The sequence below is a fragment of the Leptodactylus fuscus genome, chromosome 7 (assembly GCF_031893055.1).
Source record: "Leptodactylus fuscus isolate aLepFus1 chromosome 7, aLepFus1.hap2, whole genome shotgun sequence".
Lineage (NCBI taxonomy): Eukaryota > Metazoa > Chordata > Amphibia > Anura > Leptodactylidae > Leptodactylus > Leptodactylus fuscus.
Genome location: NC_134271.1, coordinates 25,657,656 through 25,680,322, shown reverse-complemented (window position 1 = coordinate 25,680,322; position 22,667 = coordinate 25,657,656). Strand labels below are relative to the sequence as shown.

General features: G+C 42.0%; 1 protein-coding gene across 1 annotated transcript in view; it reads right to left on the bottom strand.

The window, feature by feature from the left end:
* NAALADL1 (N-acetylated alpha-linked acidic dipeptidase like 1) overlaps positions 1-20,450 on the bottom strand; it is a 29,742-nt gene extending 9,292 nt beyond the window's left edge. Inside the window, exons 1-10 of the mRNA XM_075280502.1 lie at positions 20,260-20,450; positions 18,671-18,843; positions 17,095-17,216; positions 12,258-12,377; positions 11,209-11,398; positions 10,742-10,835; positions 9,061-9,159; positions 7,538-7,623; positions 6,239-6,358; positions 735-820 (exon numbers count right to left, since the gene is read on the bottom strand). Coding sequence (XP_075136603.1) covers positions 735-820; positions 6,239-6,358; positions 7,538-7,623; positions 9,061-9,159; positions 10,742-10,835; positions 11,209-11,398; positions 12,258-12,377; positions 17,095-17,216; positions 18,671-18,843; positions 20,260-20,450 — 1,281 coding nt within the window. The remainder of the gene's footprint in view (positions 1-734; positions 821-6,238; positions 6,359-7,537; positions 7,624-9,060; positions 9,160-10,741; positions 10,836-11,208; positions 11,399-12,257; positions 12,378-17,094; positions 17,217-18,670; positions 18,844-20,259) is intronic.
* Between the last annotated feature and the right edge of the window lie 2,217 nt (positions 20,451-22,667).

Sequence of the window (22,667 nt, the reverse complement as noted above, 5' to 3'; positions counted from 1 at the left end):
CTGATGTCTGGACAGAATTTCATGACTCAGGTCCCTTGTGCGCATGAGGCCTAAAACATTGTACATGAGGAAAGATAGAGGAAATGTGGACTGAACCGAGAACTATCCAGTCTGGTGGGTTTGCTAGTGAATGGCATTCTGCAGCTTTCTATGTAACATACAGTATATACTTGCCATCAGCAGAAGCTAGTTAGTCCAAAATTTTTAAAATACGAGCCATTAAATGTAAAAATTGATCTCAAAGTATCTATAGCCCATAAGGAAAATAGCTTTATTTATAATAAGGGCCCCTTCACACGGCGTAGGCGCTCGGCTCATTCCGAGCCGTACACGTGAGCGCTTCTAAACACTTCCCGTTCACTTCAATGGGAGCGCGCGTAAAGCCGGCTTTACCAGCGCTCCCATTGAAGTGAATGGGAAGTGTTTAGAAGCACATGCGTGTACGGCTCAGAATGAGCCGAGCGCTTACGCCGTGTGAAGGGGCCCTTAAATCAGGAATAATAAAATTATAAAAAAAAAACAAAATAGCACTTCATAAGTCGAAAAAAGGTAGGAAATAAAACTTTATCTACCCACCTATACCACTGAGTGAATATATTTTAATTCCTTCCTTTTTCCAACCTGTGGAGTGCTGCCATGTTTTTGGATTCTACTGCGGTTAGCTCCTTGGTTTGGATCTTTGGACATGCACCCTTTTCTATCCCATTGTCTGGTAAGAGATCAAAATATTTTACCTCTGAAAACTCGGTAGATCCAATTAAACCAAATTCTTCTGCTCCCCAGCTTCCAAAAATGATAGTTCGGCGTGGACGCCATTTGCCTATTCATAACAAATATCATTAGATATACATTATTATATCTTAAGTTTACCATCAGGACTCTAGAAAAGCTGGGTGAAATCCCTATGGGTGCTGTAGGGGGACTCTGTAGAATGTTACTAGAAAAGTATAATGAAGAATCGGCAGAAGAGGGCGAATTAAGGACTTTTTTTGGTCTTATTTCCCATCTCAAGCATAGAAATACAGTTATCAACCATCATCCTCATGAAAGTCCACCCTACATCATGAACTCCTTAGTAATAATACATCCGAAAATGTTATTATCAGGCTGTACCAACCTAAAAGAACCATGGCCAAAGGGAAGTCAAGTTATCTGTACCTTGGCCGAGTCCAGGGTCGGACTGGGATGTCTAGGGCCCACCAGTGGAATTGTTTCTAGGGGCCCACCGCCAGGACCCTGCAGATCAGCGGTGCCGAGACAGGGCGGTTAAAGGTAATAACGTGTTGGGAGCCATGCTACTCACGCACTATACCATGTGCACTACATATACCTACTGCTACAGCCTGTATGGCAAGTGAACAGCATGGCTCCTAGCAATGTTACCATTACCCGTAGCTGAAGTGTCCTGGAAAAGCTGATCTGCAGAGGTCCTGGCTGTTGTATCATCACAGATGTAATATTGATGGCCTATCCTAAGGACAGACCATCAATATTAGAAAGATGGATAAATCCTTTAAAGTGGTTGTCCAGGAATTGGAGCAACTCATGTGGTGGGAGGGAGGTGTAAAATAAAAAACAAATAAATAAAAAAAGAATACTCATCTGTCCTTGGCGCTCCGTTATCCGCCGCCAGTGTCCATTCAGTCTCGTAATGGCACTACTTGCTGGGAGTCCTGCACCTCATGTGATCGCTGAGACCAATTACGTACAGGAACTCCAGAAATGAGGCCATGAGACCAAACACAGGCGGGGACAACAGGGGGCTGAGGACAGGGGAGAAGGCTCTTTTTAAAAAAAATATATATATATATTTTTACACCTCCCTGGCGGCCACCACAGTGATCACTCCAGTTTATAGACAACCTGTTTTAAGGGGTTGTCTGGGCCAAATATTTTATGGCCACTTCACTGGTCCCCCATAATGTATGGGATACAGTGATGGGGCCATTATACTGTGTGGGAGCAGTGATGGGGCTAACATTGTGCGGAAGGGCGATGTTAAAATGTGTGGGGCATATTAAAGGGGTTTCCAGGGTTAAACTTTTTTTATGGCCTATACTCTGGATAGGCCATAAATACCTCAAACCTCACATTGCAGAAACACAAGGTCTGCGGCTACTACAGAAAAAACCAGCAAAGTGAATGAAATATAATCAAATTTACCTCATCCGCACACTGCAGGAAAAAGATGTGGAACAGCCACAAACTCTAAAATGTGAGCGCTTGTAAAAACATGGCCGGTTACTTTCAGCTGTGCAATTGGGAGAAAGTGCGGGGAAAAAAACAATGTGGAAAAAATACATTGAGATTCGCTGCTATTTTTTTCCACAGCTATTTTTTTAGCCGCGTCTCACTGTTGGGCCTCATCCTTATTATCTCAATAGACTGAGCATTATACTATAAGGCTGAGTTCACACAGAGTTTTCTGGTCAGGAATTTGGTTCTATTGGGTTAGAGTTCTATTGGGAGGCCTTTTTGGAGGATGATTTTGAGGTGGATTCCTGACCAAACAACTCCGTGTGAACTCAGCCTTAGGGCTCGTTCACATCTGCGCCCGGTCTCCGTTCTGCAGGTTTCCATTTCCTGCACAAAACAGAGGCAGGAGATGGAAACCTGCAGGACTCTTTCATTTGAATGGGTGAGAAAGATGTCCGGCTGTGAGCGGCGGTGAGCGTTTTATGCTCTCCGCCATGAAACCGGTTTTATTAAATCGGACACAGAGTCGGACATGCAGTACTCTGTGTCCGATTTAAAAAAAAAAAAAAACGGTTTTGCGGCGGAGAGCATAAAACACACACCGCCGCACCCGGTCTGACAGCTTTCTGTCTTCTACATGCAGAAGACGGAAAGCTGAGAACGGACTGCCGAACGCTAGTGTGAACCTAGCGTCAGCCTAAAGCCCCATGTAGCAAGACAAAGCAAAAAGCGCTGCGGGAAAAACCCCGGCGGCAACACATCAGTTTTTCCTGCAGCGCTTATTGCAGAAACTCCGCAGAGGTTTCCTCTGAGGACTTTGTTTCCTTTAGGGTAAGTTCACGAGGGGATTTTTGGTCAGGAGGCCGTATCTGCCTCAAAATCCTGACCAAAAAGACGGCTCCCATTGAAATCAATGGGAGCCGGTCAGTTCTTTTTTTTCCGGGAGCCGGTTTGTTCCAGCTCCCAGAAAAAGAAGCGTGGTGCTCATTCTTCAGGTCGTTTCGCCTCGCGATTCAGCCTGAAAACACTCCCTCCTCCCATCTAGGCCCATTCATTGGGCCTAATCTGGAGCAGAGTGCGTGACTGGATGCTGGTGCAGTGCACCGGCATTCAGTCGCGGCTACCCGATTTTTGGTCCGAACCTGAGGCGGCCTCCGCCTCAGGTTCTGGACCAAAAAACCCCGTGTGAACTTAGCCTTATACCTATAGGGAAACTGCAGGTGTAGATATAAGTGACATGCTGCAATTTCCAAAACCGCAACCGTTTTGGAAATTGCAGTGTGTCCGCCATGTGTGTTTTTCTGCAATGTGTGGATGGGATTGCACTCACTGCGTTCAGTAATGCATTCGGGGAGTCCGCATGGGGACCCTCCCAAACAGACTACCGAACGCATTAGCAAGCGGTGTGCAGTGAAAGCACACATAGACTATAATGGGGTCCATGTGCTTTCCGTGCGGTGTCCGCATAGAACATGCGTACAGAAAAGTACTTTACAATCTACTTTCCTGTCCACATGACTCATGCGGACACCGCGTGGAAAGCACACGGACCCCATTATAGTCTATGGGGTCCGCGTACTTTCACTGCACACAGCTTGCTAATGCGTTTGGTAATCCGTTCGGGGGGGAAGGGGGAGGGGTTCCCATGCAGACTCCCCAAACAGATCACCGAACGCAGATGTGAACCAGGCCTTATACATATACCATATATACTCACACATACAGTCCTATGAAAAAGTTTGGGCACCCCTATTAATCTTAATCATTTTTAGTTCTAAATATTTTGGTGTTTGCAGCAGCCATTTCAGTTTGATATATCTAATAACTGATGGACACAGTAATATTTCAGGATTGAAATGAGGTTTATTGTACTAACAGAAAATGCGCAATATGCATTAAACCAAAATTTGACCGGTGCAAAAGTATGGGCACCCTTATCATTTTATTGATTTGAATACTCCTAACTACTTTTTACTGACTTACTGAAGCACAAAATTGGTTTTGTAACCTCAGTGAGCTTTGAACTTCATAGCCAGATGTATCCAATCATGAGAAAAGGTATTTAAGGTGGCCAATTGCAAGTTGATCTCCTATTTGAATCTCCTCTGAAGAGTGGCATCATGGGCTACTCAAAACAACTCTCAAATGATCTGAAAACAAAGATTGTTCAACATAGTTGTTCAGGGGAAGGATACAAAAAGCTGTCTCAGAGATTTAACCTGTCAGTTTCCACTGTGAGGAACATAGTAAGGAAATGGAAGACCACAGGGACAGTTCTTGTTAAGCCCAGAAGTGGCAGGCCAAGAAAAATATCAGAAAGGCAGAGAAGAAGAATGGTGAGAACAGTCAAGGACAATCCACAGACCACCTCCAAAGAGCTGCAGCATCATCTTGCTGCAGATGGTGTCACTGTGCATCGGTCAACTATACAGCGCACTTTGCACAAATAGAAGCTGTATGGGAGAGTGATGAGAAAGAAGTTTCTGCACGTACGCCACAAATAGAGTTGCCTGAGGTATGAAAAAGCACATTTGGACAAGGCAGCTTCATTTTGGAAACAAAAATTGAGTTGTTTGGTTATAAAAAAAAGGCGTTATGCATGGCGTCCAAAAAGAAACAGCATTCCAAGAAAAACACATGCTACCCACTGTAAAATTTGGTGGAGGTTCCATCATGCTTTGGGGCTGTGTGGCCAATGCCGGCATCGGGAATCTTGTTAAAGTTGAGGGTCGCATGGATTCCACTCAGTATCAGCAGATTCTTGAGAATAATGTTCAAGAATCAGTGACGAAGTTGAAGTTACGCTGGGGATGGATATTTCAGCAAGACAATGATCCAAAACACCGCTCCAAATCCTCAGGCATTCATGCAGAGGAACAATTACAATGTTCTGGAATGGCCATCCCAGTCCCCAGACCTGAATATCATTGAACATCTGTGGGATGATTTGAAGCGGGCTGTCCATGCTCGGCGACCATCTAACTTAACTGAACTTGAATTGTTTGTCTAAAATACCTTTATCCAGGATCCAGGAACTGATTAAAAGCTACAGGAAGCGACTAGAGGCTGTTATCTTTGCAAAAGGAGGATGTACTAAATATTAATGTCACTTTTCTGTTGAGGTGCCCATACTTTTGCACCGGTCAAATTTTGGTTTAATGCATATTGCGCATTTTCTGTTAGTACAATAAACCTCATTTCAATCCTGAAATATTACTGTGTCCATCAGTTATTAGATATATCAAACTGAAATGGCTGTTGCAAACACCAAAATATTTAGAACTAAAAATGATTAAGATTAATAGGGGTGCCCAAACTTTTTCATAGGACTGTACATATACAATACTATGGCACATATACATTTATATACATTCATATACCATATAAGTCATATATATACTTGTATGAATACTATATATACACACACACACACACATATATACATACACATTATTATAGCATACAGTATATACTCACACATACCTGTATACAAACATACAGTACTCACACAGTATACAAGACACATACTTTACACAAATGTACACATATATACATATTAAACATACAGATTTTACAAAAAGAGTTTACTCACCTATTCCAGCAGTAGTGAACTCAGCAGTCGGCTCCTGTCCTCCCCACATGCTGCGATGTAAGAGCATTCAGTGTGAGGAGGAGGAGGAGGGGGGAGGGGGAGGAAGTGCGTGCGGGCAGCAGGGGAAACCTCACAGGACAGCAGCTGCAGGTAAGTGAAGGGAGAGGCCGTTAGCTGAGGCTGAAGAAGATACACATGTTGTCCTCCGATGTGTACTTCTTCAGCATCAGCTAATGGGGGCCCCTGTGTGTGGAGGCAGATGCATTGGCCAGGTGCCCGGTTGGGGCCCCTGGCCATCCCGATCGGGCCCCGACCAATGCATCTGCATTGGTAAAAATCAAAACTTTAAGTCAGGGCTCGGGGGCCCACCGGGGGATTCCCCGGTACACCGGTGGGCCAGTCCGAGCCTGGCCGAGTCTAGTTACTGATAAGCTTGGATGGAACTTGTACCTTCTTTGACTTTCTTTCCAAGAACTCTTGTAATCTCCAGCATGACGGCGGTCCCGCTACTGGGGTCTATCGCTCCGTGGACCCAGCTGTCTCTGTGATTGCCATACATGATATACCTATCTGGAAGAACACACAAATATAAGCTGCATTGTGTCATTATGTGATCTGTTCACTATTCTACAGATTATTCTACAGATTATTGTATAGATGATGTCTTCCAGTATACTGTAAAGGCACAAACCATCTAATAGTCTCACAAGAACATGAAGAAGGTGTCATGTAAGACTGTGAACGGGCCACAGGTAATAAGTACGGTAGATTATAAAACAGACAACTCTGGGTCTTTACATGTAATTTGGGGTAAAAAAAAAAAAAACAACCGACATTATTGTAATAGAATTTTATTACAGAAAAAAAAGCTTTATTTGCCTCTGCAGCTACTACTGTATGTTTTATACTACACAATCAGCTGCACAATGCCCTTCACCAGCAAAACCATCAGACTGACGGTCCCAGCTTGTTCCCCAGCCCCTCTCTGACCTCTTACTATATACACAGTCCAGACACATTAATGCGACCACCTGTCAAAATCCAGAATAACCACCTTTGGCAGAGCGGACCGCTGCGAGACATGCAGGAAGAGAGGGGATGTTGTGATGATGATCACTGGGATGTTGAGCCATGCCATGTCCAGCTGCACTAGGTTAGGTGGTTGAGCATCCATGACGCGAACAACCCGATTGAGGTGGTCCCACAGATTCTCGATTGGGTTCAAGTCCGGGGAATTTGCAGGCCAAGGGAGTACGGTAACCTCATCCTGGTGCTCCTCCAACCACGCATGTACACTGTGAGCTTTATGACACGTCGCATTGTCCTGCTGGTAGATGCCATCATCCTGAGGAAATGCATTTCGCATGTAGGGGTGAATATGGTCCGCAAGGATAGATGCATACTTGTGTTTATCCATCGTGCCTTCCACAATGATGAGTGCACCCAGATGGCTGATGACACGCGCCTTCTGCGATTGGTTATTTAACGTTAACGTCAAAAGTAGGCGCTGGTCACATTAATATGACTGGACTGTGTATAATCTATCCACAGGTAACGAATGTGTCTATCAACACCATAGACTTTAACTTGAGCGACATGTTGCCTGATCAACTTCCACCCCATTTAACATCCTTCTTACTACAGTTATGCAGAAAAGGAACGGTCTCGGAGATGGGGCCCCCGGTGATTATATCTATATCATCTATCGCATATGTTAATATAAGGAACTATCCATGTTAATTCTCTTACCAGGCTCCACGCTTCCTCTGATCATACCCATCACATTGGCTGAAGGCCTGACCTCTGCATAATTATACACATTGACCTGGACATCGCTGACGGAACAAAGGAGTTTCAAATGTTAGTACTAAGATTTGATATAAAGACTTTTCTATCTATCTATCTATCTATCTATCTATCTATCTATCTATCTATCTATCTATCTATTGCTCTATCTATCTATCTATCTATCTATCTATCTATCTATCTATCTATTGCTCTATCTATCTATCTCTCTATCTATCTATCTATCTATCTATCTATCTATCTCCTATCTATCTATCTATCTATTGCTCTATCTATCTATCTATCTATCTATCTATCTATCTATCTATCTATCTATCTATTGCTCTATCTATCTATCTCTCTATCTATCTATCTATCTATCTATCTATCTATCTATCTATCTCCTATCTATCTATCTATCTATCTATCTATCTATCTATCTATTGCTCTATCTATCTATCTATCTATCTATCTATCTATCTATCTATCTATCTATCTCCTATCTATCTATCTATCTATCTATCTCCTATCTATCTATCTATCTATCTATCTATCTATCTATTGCTCTATCTATCTATCTATCTATCTATCTATCTATCTATCTATCTATCTATCTATCTATTGCTCTATCTATCTATCTCTCTATCTATCTATCTATCTATCTATCTATCTATCTATCTATCTCCTATCTATCTATCTATCTATTGCTCTATCTATCTATCTATCTATCTATCTATCTATCTATCTATCTATCTATCTATTGCTCTATCTATCTATCTCTCTATCTATCTATCTATCTATCTATCTATCTATCTATCTATCTATCTCCTATCTATCTATCTATCTATCTATCTATCTATCTATCTATTGCTCTATCTATCTATCTATCTATCTATCTATCTATCTATCTATCTATCTATCTATCTCCTATCTATCTATCTATCTATCTATCTATCTATCTCCTATCTATCTATCTATCTATCTATCTATATGTGGAATTGATTCTTTCTTTTAGTATGACAATAACATACATGATCTATTGTAATATTTCTCATATATGGCATCCGATGGCCAAAACTTATCTTCCTGTTAGACTCTTATAGAATCTAACAGAGAATATACTGTATATACCTCGTGCACGTACAGTATATATATCAGCCCTATTACTCTGTACGTGCTGTACCCGAGAGCATTGCTCTACACGGTTTCTGTAAGTCCCATAAAGGTGAATGGAAACTAAGGAAACAGTATAGCATATTTATCTACGTCTACGCCGTTATCATAGACATCTATAGAAATAGCGTCGCTCAGCTGGGCTATGCTGTTTCCATAATTCCTATTCATCTCAATAGGAGTTATGGTAACAGCATACATTTTTTCCAGTATTTCCTGCCCTGGTGGTCGGACCTGCGGCCAATTATTCCTGTCGATTTGCCAAAATGACAGTAACCCTTTAATGCCCTATAAGACCATATTGAAAATCTTACCTGCCACTAAAATCTCCTTGGCGAAATCCCGGCCCAATGTTATATTTACATGACAAACTACCTTGCCAGGTACTGTCAGCTTCTGCGCCACCCAGTTGACTGTGGGAGTAGGAATGACATAAATGTGAAGCAATAGGTCATATATGTAACTCAGACTCATGTAACAGACACGGTATAGTAGACCTTCATGGCACAATATTACTAAGGCGCAGTATGGTGCTAAACACATCGGAGGGTCCCACAATTTGACTTTATTGCTTACCAATGTAGGATGTTCCATGTGGGTAATATGTTCTGTACGGCAGGGATGTAGCTAAAGGGGGCAATCTATCATTTTGGTGGCTTGGGTTGGCTCATGGCTATGGAAGCTGCCAACTAGGTTTGATGTCGTGACATCATGATTTCCCTAGAAATATTAAGGAGGGGGACGTCTCCAGCCCTAGAGTCCTACTTTTCTTTTAACATTTGTGCTGCTTACCTAGGAATACAGCTCTGCCCTATGGCTTATAGAGGGGGGTCCTTTTATGATGTCCTTGATCCCCCAATAGGGCATATGGTCTGGGGATGTCCTTATGTAACATGTACATGACTGCTTACACAATCTGGTCTATAGTAACTGGGTGACAGAGGGAGAATAGTATACGGAAAGATCAGTGGCATAACTAGTTATGGTGGGCCTCATGATGAAATTTTGACATAGGCCCCCTCCAAAGACCACAACTACCTGACCCCCCCCCCCATTCCTGCACACAGTATTATGCCTCATAGTGGCCCCTGCACATAGTATTATGTCCCTTAGTGGCCCCTGCACACAGTATTATGTCCCATAGTGGTCCCTGCACACAGTATTATGCCCTATAGTGGCCCCTGCACACAGTATTATGCCTCATAGGGGCCCCTGCAAACAGTATTATGCCCCATAGGGACCCCTGCACACAGTATTATGCCCCATAGTGGCCATTGCACACAGTATTATTCCCCATTGTGGACACCCATGAACAATTATTATACTCTGGGGTCTTTTCAGACCCCAGAGTATAATAATCGGAGACCCAGGGGAGGATACAAACATAAAAACAATGTTACTTACCTCTCCCTGGCTCCGGCGCACTCACGGCTGATTTCCGCCATCTTAAATGATGTACGGGACATCACATGAGCAGGGTCTTGCGTCGCAACGCAAAAGGAAGCAAGCCCCGGCTCATGTGACGTCTGGGATGTCACCAAGTAGGCCTGAAGCCTGCCGGAGCCAGGAGAGGTAAGTAACAGTGTTCTTTATGTTCCCTCACCTCTCCTAGGCCTTCGGTCATTATACTCGGGAGATCTGAAAAGACACCCCGAGTATAATGATAGTGTTTGTGGGTTTTGCGGGCCCGCAGCCTCACTTACCAATCCTGACTCCTACTCGCAGCCTCTGCAGAAGGGGAAGCGCCGACGGCCGTGAGCAGGATCCAGGATTAGTAAGTAGATAGGGCCTGTTACCCGCTGGAGTCACTCAGCAGGTAAAGGCCTGTTAAAAAAAAAAGTCCACAGCAGTAGCAGTTGCCGCCTAATGTCCTGGGCCCGGTGGCTACCACTGCTACCCCGGTAGTTATGGCCCTCGGAGAGATACATTTTCAGCTGTAGGTGCGCCAATGTATTCCCAAAAGTGAGGTTTTGTTTGCAGCAATACCCCTCTTACCATATAAGCTTCTCTGCATCTTCAAATCCTATTGGTTGAGTTGGGATCGGGGGGAGTCCTCCAATGTCACTCTCTTTCTTTCTGTAGGTAAACTCTTAAAAAAGATTTTCATCGTTAAAGATATGAAACATTGAGGATTTCAGGAATGGAAACGGAGCAAACAATAGGAATAACAGTATACAGCTCGCCATATACAAGAGGTAATGTAACTGCTGGCCAAAGGGTCATGAAGCAGACAGCTATTTGTCCCAATTCCCCCATACATTTGTACGCCATTCATATGTGTTGAGTAAAGAGCAGGAACTGATGCCAAATACTGTATCTCATCTACCCAATCCAAATGAACTGTATCTCAGCTGTCCCATCTAGGCATAGTGGGGAAGCCATCATACAAAGTATAGATGGTCGGGCGGTCCCACCCAAAGCTGTCATTTCTGCTGACATCTAATACGGTGATGTCTACTTACCTTTAGCAGGATAATATGGAGTGAGCAGATCTCCAAAGTCTTCAACATAGCCTCCTCGCTCCACCCCAGATGGGGGCATGTACCAGGAATTAGGGTATGTCTGAGAGGCATCAGCTTTACCATCATTGATATCTTTGGGGTCTGTATACACAATGACGCCAATCACTCCAAATTTGGCAGCATTTATTGCCTAAGTAATAAGAAAATTGTTAGAATATGTGTTAAAGAAAACCTGTCGGGCCCTATATGACAGATGGATATCATGGAGAGAGAGAAGTTGAGCTATGTGATATATAGGTTATAGGAGTCAGAGAAATTGACTAAAAAGCAAAGTGACCCCTGGATCACATTAGCTTATGCATTCCGTCCAGGGACTGTCCGCATGAGGACCCCCCGGACGGAATACAATCGCAACTGCAAGCGCTGTTCAGTTAAAGCACATGGACCCCATAGACTATAATGGGGTCCGTGCGCTTGCCGCGCACTGCCCGCACTAATTATTCATGGGCAGCAAGCACACGGACCCCATTATAGTCTATGGGGTCCGTGCGCTTTGACAGCACAGTGCATGCAATTGCTTTTGTATTCCATTCAGGGGGTCCGCATGAGGACTGTCCCTGGACGGAATACAGACGCTACTTAGTGTGAACCAACCCTAAAGCTGAGGCCCCACGTTGCAAAAAACGCAGCTTCTTTTGTTGCAGATTTTGCTGCAGTTTTTTGCACCAAGACCAGAAGTAGACTGAGCAGGAGGGAGAAGTATAAGAACTTCCTATATATTTCCCATTCTTTTTGTAGCCATTCTTGGCTTTGGCTCAAAAAACTTAGGGCAAAATCTGCAACAAAAAAAGCTGCGTTTTCGCAACGTAGGCCCTAAATCCTGACAGGACTCCTAAGAGAGGTAGTGAGGTAGAGGTAGGATCAAAGCATCAATGGGCAGAACCTATGCATGTAGGATAATGTCACACTGCATTGAACACCTCCAATAGTTACTTACACACTTGTAACAGACCATATTATGAGGAACAAAGACATATTGAATGATTTACCTTAGCGGATCTGCCAGCTCCTCCATAGCGCACAATAGCAATGGTCCCTCTTAGATCAATGATTTTATTAAGGGTTTCAAAGTCACTGAGTTTACCTTGGTTGGCATATACCAGTTTACCCTGTAAGGCAAGCAAAAAAAAAAAGAAATAAATCAGATTGGGCACGGAGAGTCTCCTATGAAGAAGACGTATGGGATTCAATCTCAGATCTGGCAACTTGACAAAAAATAGAAACTGAGACCACAATGTTTTGCAGTCAGGAAAACTAATAATTTCTGACCACACAAAGCCGATGACTTACACTTTCTTTAGTTTACTTAAGCTTACTTATATTCATTTGTTACTGCCCTTCTATTTTGGCTATTGATCCTGCTATTTGCAGTGGGGGGCGCCACATTTTGTACTCCTTTAGGGGGAGTTCACACGGAGTTACGTGCCGCGTGATGTGGCACGTAGACGCCGCGGGACCCTTTGCGGGCCATATGCGGGGATCGTATGCGCTGCGCTAGTTTGCGGCCGTGCATTTATTCACAGCCACAAACTAGCGCGGCGCATACGATCCCCGCTCCCATTGAAATCAATGGGAGCGTGTACAGCCCGCAAAGGGTCCCGCAGCGTCTACGTGCCACATCACGCGGCACGTAAGTCCGTGTGAACTCCCCCTTACTGAAAAGAATCCAAAGAATACCACTAGTCTGTGTAATATACTGATGTGATACCTGGTTCTGTGTAATATACTGATGTGATACCTGGTTCTGTGTAATATACTGATGTGATACCTGGTTCTGTGTAATATACTGATGTGATACCTGGTTCTGTGTAATATACTGATGTGATACCTGGTTCTGTGTAATATACTGATGCGATAGGAAGAGAAAGACGAGAAAGATGAGACTCCATGGACTGTTATACCCCAAACCACCCACCCCACCCCCCCATACCCACCACTCACCCACCCGAATCCAACTCCCCCCCCCCCACTTTACTAGCTTTGGCAATGCCAAATATATATGCGGACGTGCCAATAAAGCTTTTTTTATTTTATTTGATTTGATATCTGGTGCTGTGTAATATACTGATGTGATACCTGGTTCGGTGTAATATACTGATGTGATACCTGGTTCGGTGTAATACACTGATGTGATACCTGGTTCTGTGTAATATACAGTCCTATGAAAAAGTTTGGGCACCCCTATTAATCTTAATCATTTTTAGTTCTAAATATTTTGGTGTTTATAACAGCCATTTCAGTTTGATATATCTAATAACTGATGGACACAGTAATATTTCAGGATTGAAATGAGGTTTATTGTACTAACAGAAAATGTGCAATATGCATTAAACCAAAATTTGACCGGTGCAAAAGTATGGGCACCTCAACAGAAAAGTGACATTAATATTTAGTAGATCCTCCTTTTGCAAAGATAACAGCCTCTAGTCACTTCCTGTAGCTTTTAATCAGTTCCTGGATCCTGGATAAAGGTATTTTGGACAAACAATTCAAGTTCAGTTAAGTTAGATGGTCGCCGAGCATGGACAGCCCGCTTCAAATCATCCCACAGATGTTCAATGATATTCAGGTCTGGGGACTGGGATGGCCATTCCAGAACATTGTAATTGTTCCTCTGCATGAATGCCTGAGGATTTGGAGCGGTGTTTTGGATCATTGTCTTGCTGAAATATCCATCCCCGGCGTAACTTCAACTTCGTCACTGATTCTTGAACATTATTCTCAAGAATCTGCTGATACTGAGTGGAATCCATGCGACTCTCAACTTTAACAAGATTCCCGATGCCGGCATTGGCCACACAGCCCCAAAGCATGATGGAACCTCCACCAAATTTTACAGTGGGTAGCATGTGTTTTTCTTGGAATGCTGTTTCTTTTTGGACGCCATGCATAACGCCTTTTTTTTATAACCAAACAACTCAATTTTTGTTTCCAAAATGAAGCTGCCTTGTCCAAATGTGCTTTTTCATACCTCAGGCAACTCTATTTGTGGCGTACGTGCAGAAACGGCTTCTTTCTCATCACTCTCCCATACAGCTTCTATTTGTGCAAAGTGCGCTGTATAGTTGACCGATGCACAGTGACACCATCTGCAGCAAGATGATGCTGCAGCTCTTTGGAGGTGGTCTGTGGATTGTCCTTGACTGTTCTCACCATTCTTCTTCTCTGCCTTTCTGATATTTTTCTTGGCCTGCCACTTCTGGGCTTAACAAGAACTGTCCCTGTGCTCTTCCATTTCCTTACTATGTTCCTCACAGTGGAAACTGACAGGTTAAATCTCTGAGACAACTTTTTGTATCCTTCCCCTGAACAACTATGTTGAACAATCTTTGTTTTCAGATCATTTGAGAGTTGTTTTGAGTAGCCCATGATGCCACTCTTCAGAGGAGATTCAAATAGGAGATCAACTTGCAATTGGCCACCTTAAATACCTTTTCTTATGATTGGATACATCTGGCTATGAAGTTCAAAGCTCACTGAGGTTACAAAACCAATTTTGTGCTTCAGTAAGTCAGTAAAAAGTAGTTAGGGGAATTCAAATCAATAAAATGATAAGGGTGCCCATACTTTTGCACCGGTCAAATTTTGGTTTAATGCATATTGCACATTTTTTGTTAGTACAATAAACCTCATTTCAATCCTGAAATATTACTGTGTCCATCAGTTATTAGATATATCAAACTGAAATGGCTGCTGCAAACACCAAAATATTTAGAACAAAAAATGATTAAGATTAATAGGGGTGCCCAAACTTTTTCATAGGACTGTACTGATGTGATATCTGGTGGTGTGTAATATACTGATGTGATACCTGGTTCTGTGTAATACACTGATGTGATATCTGGTTCTGTGTAATGTACTGATGTGATACCTGGTTCTGTGTAATGTACTGATGTGATACTTGGTTCTGTGTAATATACTGATGTGACACCTGGTTCTGTGTAATATACTGATGTGATACCTGGTTCTGTGTAATATACTGATGTGATATCTGGTTCTGTGTAATGTACTGATGTGATACCTGGTTCTGTGTAATATACTGATGTGATACCTAGTACTGTGTAATATACTGATGTGATACCTAGTACTGTGTAATATACTGATGTGATACCTGGTTCTGTGTAATATACTGATGTGATACCTGGTTCTGTGTAATATACTGATGTGATACCTGGTTCTGTGTAATATACTGATGTGATACCTGGTTCTGTGTAATATACTGATGTGATACCTGGTTCTGTGTAATATACTGATGTGATACCTGGTTCTGTGTAATATACTGATGTGATACCTGGTTCTGTGTAATATACTGATGTGATACCTGGTTCTGTGTAATATACTGATGTGATACCTGGTTCTGTGTAATATACTGATGTGATACCTGGTTCTGTGTAATATACTGATGTGATACCTGGTTCTGTGTAATATACTGATGTGATACCTGGTTCTGTGTAATATACTGATGTGATACCTGGTTCTGTGTAATATACTGATGTGATACCTGGTTCTGTGTAATATACTGATGTGATACCTGGTTCTGTGTAATATACTGATGTGATACCTTGTTCTGTGTAATATACTGATGTGATATCTGGTTCTGTGTAATGTACTGATGTGATACCTGGTTCTGTGTAATATACTGATGTGATACCTGGTTCTGTGTAATATACTGATGTGATACCTGGTTCTGTGTAATATACTGATGTGATACCTTGTTCTGTGTAATATACTGATGTGATATCTGGTTCTGTGTAATGTACTGATGTGATACCTGGTTCTGTGTAATATACTGATGTGATACCTAGTACTGTGTAATATACTGATGTGATACCTAGTACTGTGTAATATACTGATGTGATACCTGGTTCTGTGTAATATACTGATGTGATACCTGGTTCTGTGTAATATACTGATGTGATACCTGGTTCTGTGTAATATACTGATGTGATACCTGGTTCTGTGTAATATACTGATGTGATACCTGGTTCTGTGTAATATACTGATGTGATACCTGGTTCTGTGTAATATACTGATGTGATACCTGGTTCTGTGTAATACACTGATGTGATACCTGGTTCTGTGTAATATACTGATGTGATATCAAAAAAACAGAAGAAACCAATATAGGAACTCACCAACCGATGCAAGGTGCACGACCTATTTCTTCTGGACTTGGAGAAGAAAAAAGATCCAAATGTGTATGAGAGAGTTGAGGTCCGCAGCTCTTGCTCGTAATAAAAAGTATATTTTATTCCATTATTTTAAAATTTGGCAAAGAACACCATGACAAAAAAGTGAAAAAGAAAGAAAATACAAAAAGTGAAAAATAAAACTAAAAAAAAAAAAAAAATATCCGAGGGATATGGTAACCATCAGGCTATGATTAAGAAACCCTTGCGGTTTTGAAACGCGTCAGCCAAGCCAGAGATGTGATATTTACGGTTTTATTTTTCACTTTTTGTATTTTCTTTCTTTTTCACTTTTTTGTCATGGTGTTCTTTGCCAAATTTTAAAATAATGGAATAAAATATACTTTTTATTACGAGCAAGAGCTGCGGACCTCAACTCTCTCATACACATTTGGATACTGATGTGATACCTGGTACTGTGTAATATACTGATGTGATACCTGGTTCTGTATAATATACTGATGTGATACCTAGTACTGTGTAATATGTTGAAGCATAAGTCAGAATTCTAATGTCTCATATCTATGCTAGGTAGTTGAAATATATTTAAAGTGTATCAGCATTTCCAGTATCTATATAATATTGGGCATCTATATTTTGTATATTGTATATCTTGTCTTGAGTATCTGTTTCATACCTTGGGATTTCCGCTAGGAGAATAAGCAGCATATGGCTTAACAACCTCAGAATCGGCCTGATCACTAGTTAAGCTTTCTTCAGTGAGTCGCGATTCTAATTTCAAGGAGTTATCTGGCGCCACTGATGTATGAAAAGAAGATAGAAAGGATTCACTAAAAATGTATCATTATTGAAAAACAATACTTGGCAGAGCCCATGAACAGGAAAGCTCTAGTGGATAAAATTCTGACCATGGTCATGTGATATACAGTCCATAGTCATGTGATATACAGTCCATAGTCATGTGATATACAGTCCATGGTCATGTGATATACAGTCCATAGTCATGTGATATACAGTCCATAGTCATGTGATATACAGTCCATGGTCATGTGATGCACACACAGGTACACAGCTCGTTACTAGGCAGAAGTCTGATTACTGTGCTGTGACTGTAACGAGCCACACCTGTGTGCTCATCACATGACCATGGACTGTACATCACAAGCTGAGCTCTATGATATATAGGGATATATGATAGAGGTATATATGTTATATAACCTATATATCACAGAGCTCAGCTTCTCTCCTCTATCATATAACCCTATATATCACAGAGCTCAGCTTCTCTTCCTCTATCATATAACCCTATATATCACAGAGCTCAGCTCCTCTCCTCTATCATATAACCCTATATATCACAGAGCTCAGCTCCTCTCCTCTATCATATAACCCTATATATCACAGAGCTCAGCTCCTCTCCTCCATCATATAACCCTATATATCACAGAGCTCAGCTTCTCTCCTCTATCATATAACCTTATATATCACAGAGCTCAGCTTCTCTTCCTCTATCATATAACCCTATATATCACAGAGCTCAGCTTCTCTCCATCTATAATATAACCCTATATATCACACAGCTCAGCTTCTCTCCTCTATCCTATAACCCTATATATCACAGAGCTCAGCTTCTCTCCTCTATCCTATAACCCTATATATCACAGAGCTCAGCTCCTCTCCTCTATCATATAACCCTATATATCACAGAGCTCAGCTTCTCTCCTCTATCATATAACCCTATATATCAGAGCTCAGCTTATCTCCTCTATCATATAACCCTATATATCACACAGCTCAGCTTCTCTCCTCTATCATATAACCCTATATATCACAGAGCTCAGCTTCTCTCCATCTATAATATAACCCTATATATCACAGAGCTCAGCTTCTCTCCCCTATCATATCCTTTTCTTAGATAGGTAAATATAAATTACTTGTTTTAACAACTTCTGATAACCACACTTCGATTATGATAAATTCATATATACATATATATATATATATATATATATATATATATATATATATATATATATATATATATGTTGGGTGCTCTCCTGCCAATATTCTATACAGGTTTCATCTATAACATTTTGGGTTATTTCACTGGACATCTATATCAAGCACAATATGCAGCGCTCCTGTGCTGAGCGCGGTGATGGATAAATATGGCTTTGGCCTCATCCCTGGTATATTATGAATGGTATTTCATATCAATAGGGACTTTCACCTTCTGACTCTGGGATACTTACATACTCTGACATTGTTAGGTGTCTCTGATCTAGGAAATGATAGGTATACATTGTATCTCTCCTCTTTAGCTTCATCCAATCCAAATTTTGGGTCTTTCCAACGATTTAGGATTAACTTGACTGTTTCTTCATCCCCCCTAGTTGTGGCCAGGTGAGGAGATTTACTAAGTTCTCTGTAAAAAGGGGGAGAGAGCGTGTATGTTACATGGTGGGTTACATGAGAAATGTCAGGCCTGAATGGAATACCGAACGTGGACGTGAACCAGGCCATAGGGGAAAGAGGACTTGGTCAGGGTGAATTTTAACCTGCCATCCCAAAGGCAAGGAGTATGGGCATCACTAGGCGGCTGTTTTTTTGGCACGGTCAACCTCACTTTATCGTTTGACTGGCATCTTATACAAGCTTTATGTGTGTATTTGAAATGTTAGCGTCCACTTCCTTCTGCTCCTGCAGTACCGTTGTCATATACTATATGGTCTGTCTGCGTTCTGCACAGAACTGATCGCCCATCCCCCCTGCATTCCTGCACACATTATTACGCCCCATAGTCGCCCCTGCACACAGTATTATGCCCCATTGTTGACCACCCATAAACAATTATTATACTCTGGGGTCTCTTCAGACCCCAGAGTACAATAATCGGAGACCCAGGGGAGGATACAAACATAAAAAACACTGTTACTTACCTCTCTTGGGCTCCGGCGCACTCCCTGCTGATGTCGGTCATCTTCAATGAGGGAAGAGACATCACTTGAGCCCAGCTTGCGTTGCAACGCATAAGGATTTAAACCTAGCTCGCGTGACATCTGTGACGTCACCACGTAGACCTGAAGCCTTCCGGAGCACAGGAGAGGTAAGTAATAGTGTTTTTTATGTTCTCCCACCTCTCCTAGCCTTCCGATCATTATACTCAGGGGTCTGAAAAGTGATAGCAGTGTTTGTGGGGTTCACAGGACTTGAGCCTCACTAACTGATCCCGGCTCCTGCTCATGGCCGCCTCCAAAGAGGAAGCAACGGCGGCCATGAGCAGAAGCAAAGATCGGTAAGTAAATAGGACCCAAAACTGCAGTGGTAGTGGCTGCCACTGTTCCCCTGATGTCCCGGGCCCTGTGGCAACCCCTACCATGGTAGTTACGCCCCTCCCTGTGGCTATGACATCTGAAGCAGAGCAGACCCACTAGCTGCCAGGTCTGCGCTGTTTTAGACAGCAGAGACCTGGTTGATAGCCCATGATCAGAGATGACAGGCACTTAGCCACTCAGAAACAGTGGTCAAATTGCGACCACTGAAGGCTTCCAAGCCTGCCATAGTAATGTAAATATTAAAGTTTCTTTGCAGCAGGCTTCAATACATAGGAAATCCGCCATAGCTGCAATACAGTAGTAACATCAATACTGATGCCAGTGGTTATTATGGGACCTCTAAGGCTCCTGGACCCCGGTGTGACTGCACCCCCCCCCCAAGTTATGCCCCTGTCTGTGACCATTTTGTGGCCAATGAAATCTTATTCCACATGTCCCGATAAGGACTCAATGATGACGTATATAGCGATTATCTCTAGTTGCATTGCAATACATAAATCTCTTACCTCAGATTCTCTCTGATCCTATTGTTGTCTACTTCTTTCATGAAATCCCGTATGAAAGCTTCATCGACATCTTTAGAGAGGTCTTTTGCCCATGATGGTGTCTTTGAGATGCCAAAGTGTCCAATGAGTAATCCAATGGCCAATATCAAAGCTGCCCCAAAAACACTACCAACTACTTTCCATAGATTCATTGTTCTTCACTGATCCAAGACAGCCAACCAAGGGAAGAAAATGCTCTTGTTCTGAACCCTTTATAAAACTATTATCTCATTATGACCTTGGTTCAGATTTGTCTTGAGATAACGTAAGACGTCTTTATACCATATATGACAGTCCAAGTAAAATATTATCAGTTTACTGCTCTACCACATTTCTTTTTAAGTCACGGTGGCCAAAATCTGCCCTTTGCCCCTTGGTAAACCTAGGGGGATTATTACAGTATTTATTGTAGGGCAATGGTAACTTTTATTATATATTGCCACTCAGAATCGGGTCAAACACTGCAGAGGTCATACAATGCGGCACCTACTGCAGAGAGTCCTGAGTTTTTAACTTTTTATTCCAGCTGGGTGTGCACGCCTCAGTTCCCTTCACGTGCAAATACAAGACTATCTACCTTTGATCCGAAAGATTATTATTTAACCAGAATTGGAAGGATGTATTACAAGAAGAGTAGCAGTGACACGCTCCTAGAGATCAAGACTAATAAAGTCGTGCCCCTTATAATACATGACAATATCCTGCTGGCCCTAGAAGCAGCTGACTGACATTGTGCGGGTATATAATCTATGATCTATAAGTAAACCCAGGTCCTTCACTACCAGTCACTCTCCCAGCCAGTGGCGTAACTAGTCTTGTGGGTCCCGGTGCAATCTTTTGTCCGACCTCATCCCTACAGTGAATTCTTGATAGTGATGGTTACGGGTGATAAGGAGTTTAATCCCCCTTAGTGTGGTTCGGGTAATCTGTGGGTCTCCATGGTTTATGGGCCAGATGGAAGCTGCAATCTCAATACTGATACCAGTGCTTATGGACCCCCTAAGGTTCCTGGACCCTGATGCAACTGCACCCCCTGCACCACCTCCCTGCACCCGGATTTACTCCCCCTAGGATATATATCACATGCAGATTATTTTACCTAGATGCAGAACTTTACATTTATCCACAATAAACCTCATTTGCAATGTGTATACCCAAACACTCATCCTGTCCAAGTCTGATTATAGTCTCTCTATGTCCATGGACCCCATAATAGGCATGTGATTGCCTCCATGTTAAAAACACCATTGAACAGGGTTCCTGCTGGGATGTAAGGACCCATGTGAACCTATAGAAAAACATATAGTAGGACACCCATTCTACAGTGGCCAACTTCAGCAGCAAGTTTAGGCCATGAAAACATTAGAGATTTATCCAGACTGCATTTCCTATAACACTGTTGATCTCTCCTGTGCTGAAGTAAGATGCACCTAAAATATTAAGAGGGTCGTGTGTCTTAATATAATTTACATATTATATATATTTAGAATTTTACGCCCACTAGCATTATTTTTAGCTACGAATGCATAAAAATAATGCACAATGTTCTCACCGTACAGAAATAATATACACAGTGATGTCACAGTATAGGGATAATACACACAGTGATGTCACAGTACAGGGATAATGTGCTCAGTGATGTCACAGTGATGTCACAGTACAGAGATAATACACACAGTGATGTCATAACACATGGATAATGCATGCAGGGATGTGGAGATAGACTTTTTTTTATCCTGTTCAGGCCATTAGGACCTGTTGGTGGTTTATTATCCTATATGTACATGACATTATAAATAGTAATGGTCAGAACATCGGTGACACATCAGACAGTATCATTGTGCCGGGTAAGAGGTTCTGACTGAGATTGCCGGAGATTTCTGTTCTCTTCGATTCTTTGATTCATGTACTTTGAGGTTCATCTCTGTTAACTGTTAACCATAGTGCGGTATACTACTGGTGCTGATGCCAGGTTTATGGGATATAATTATGTTATGACCGCTATATGATCACCTATATATTGATATATTTTCAACTCTCTTTATCTTTTACCACTTATATAACGCTATGCTCAGTAAGGTAATACAGTCCATTGGGTTCAATCTGTTATCATTTAGGTTATGGATTTCAGATAATCGGTGACATTTCCTGTTCGGCTTTCCTATCACTGGACTAAATTCTCATTATCCCATCATTCATTCAGTTTCTATGTAAACAGCGTGATAACTGAGAGTGTGGACACGTGACTGCTGATATGCCGAATCTCTTCTTATCTTATCAATTATTATATTACATATGCTTTAGATGTCTCCATAAAAGTCATTTATTTACTGCAGTAATCCTAGAAGGATGTTGTGCTGAAGATTAAA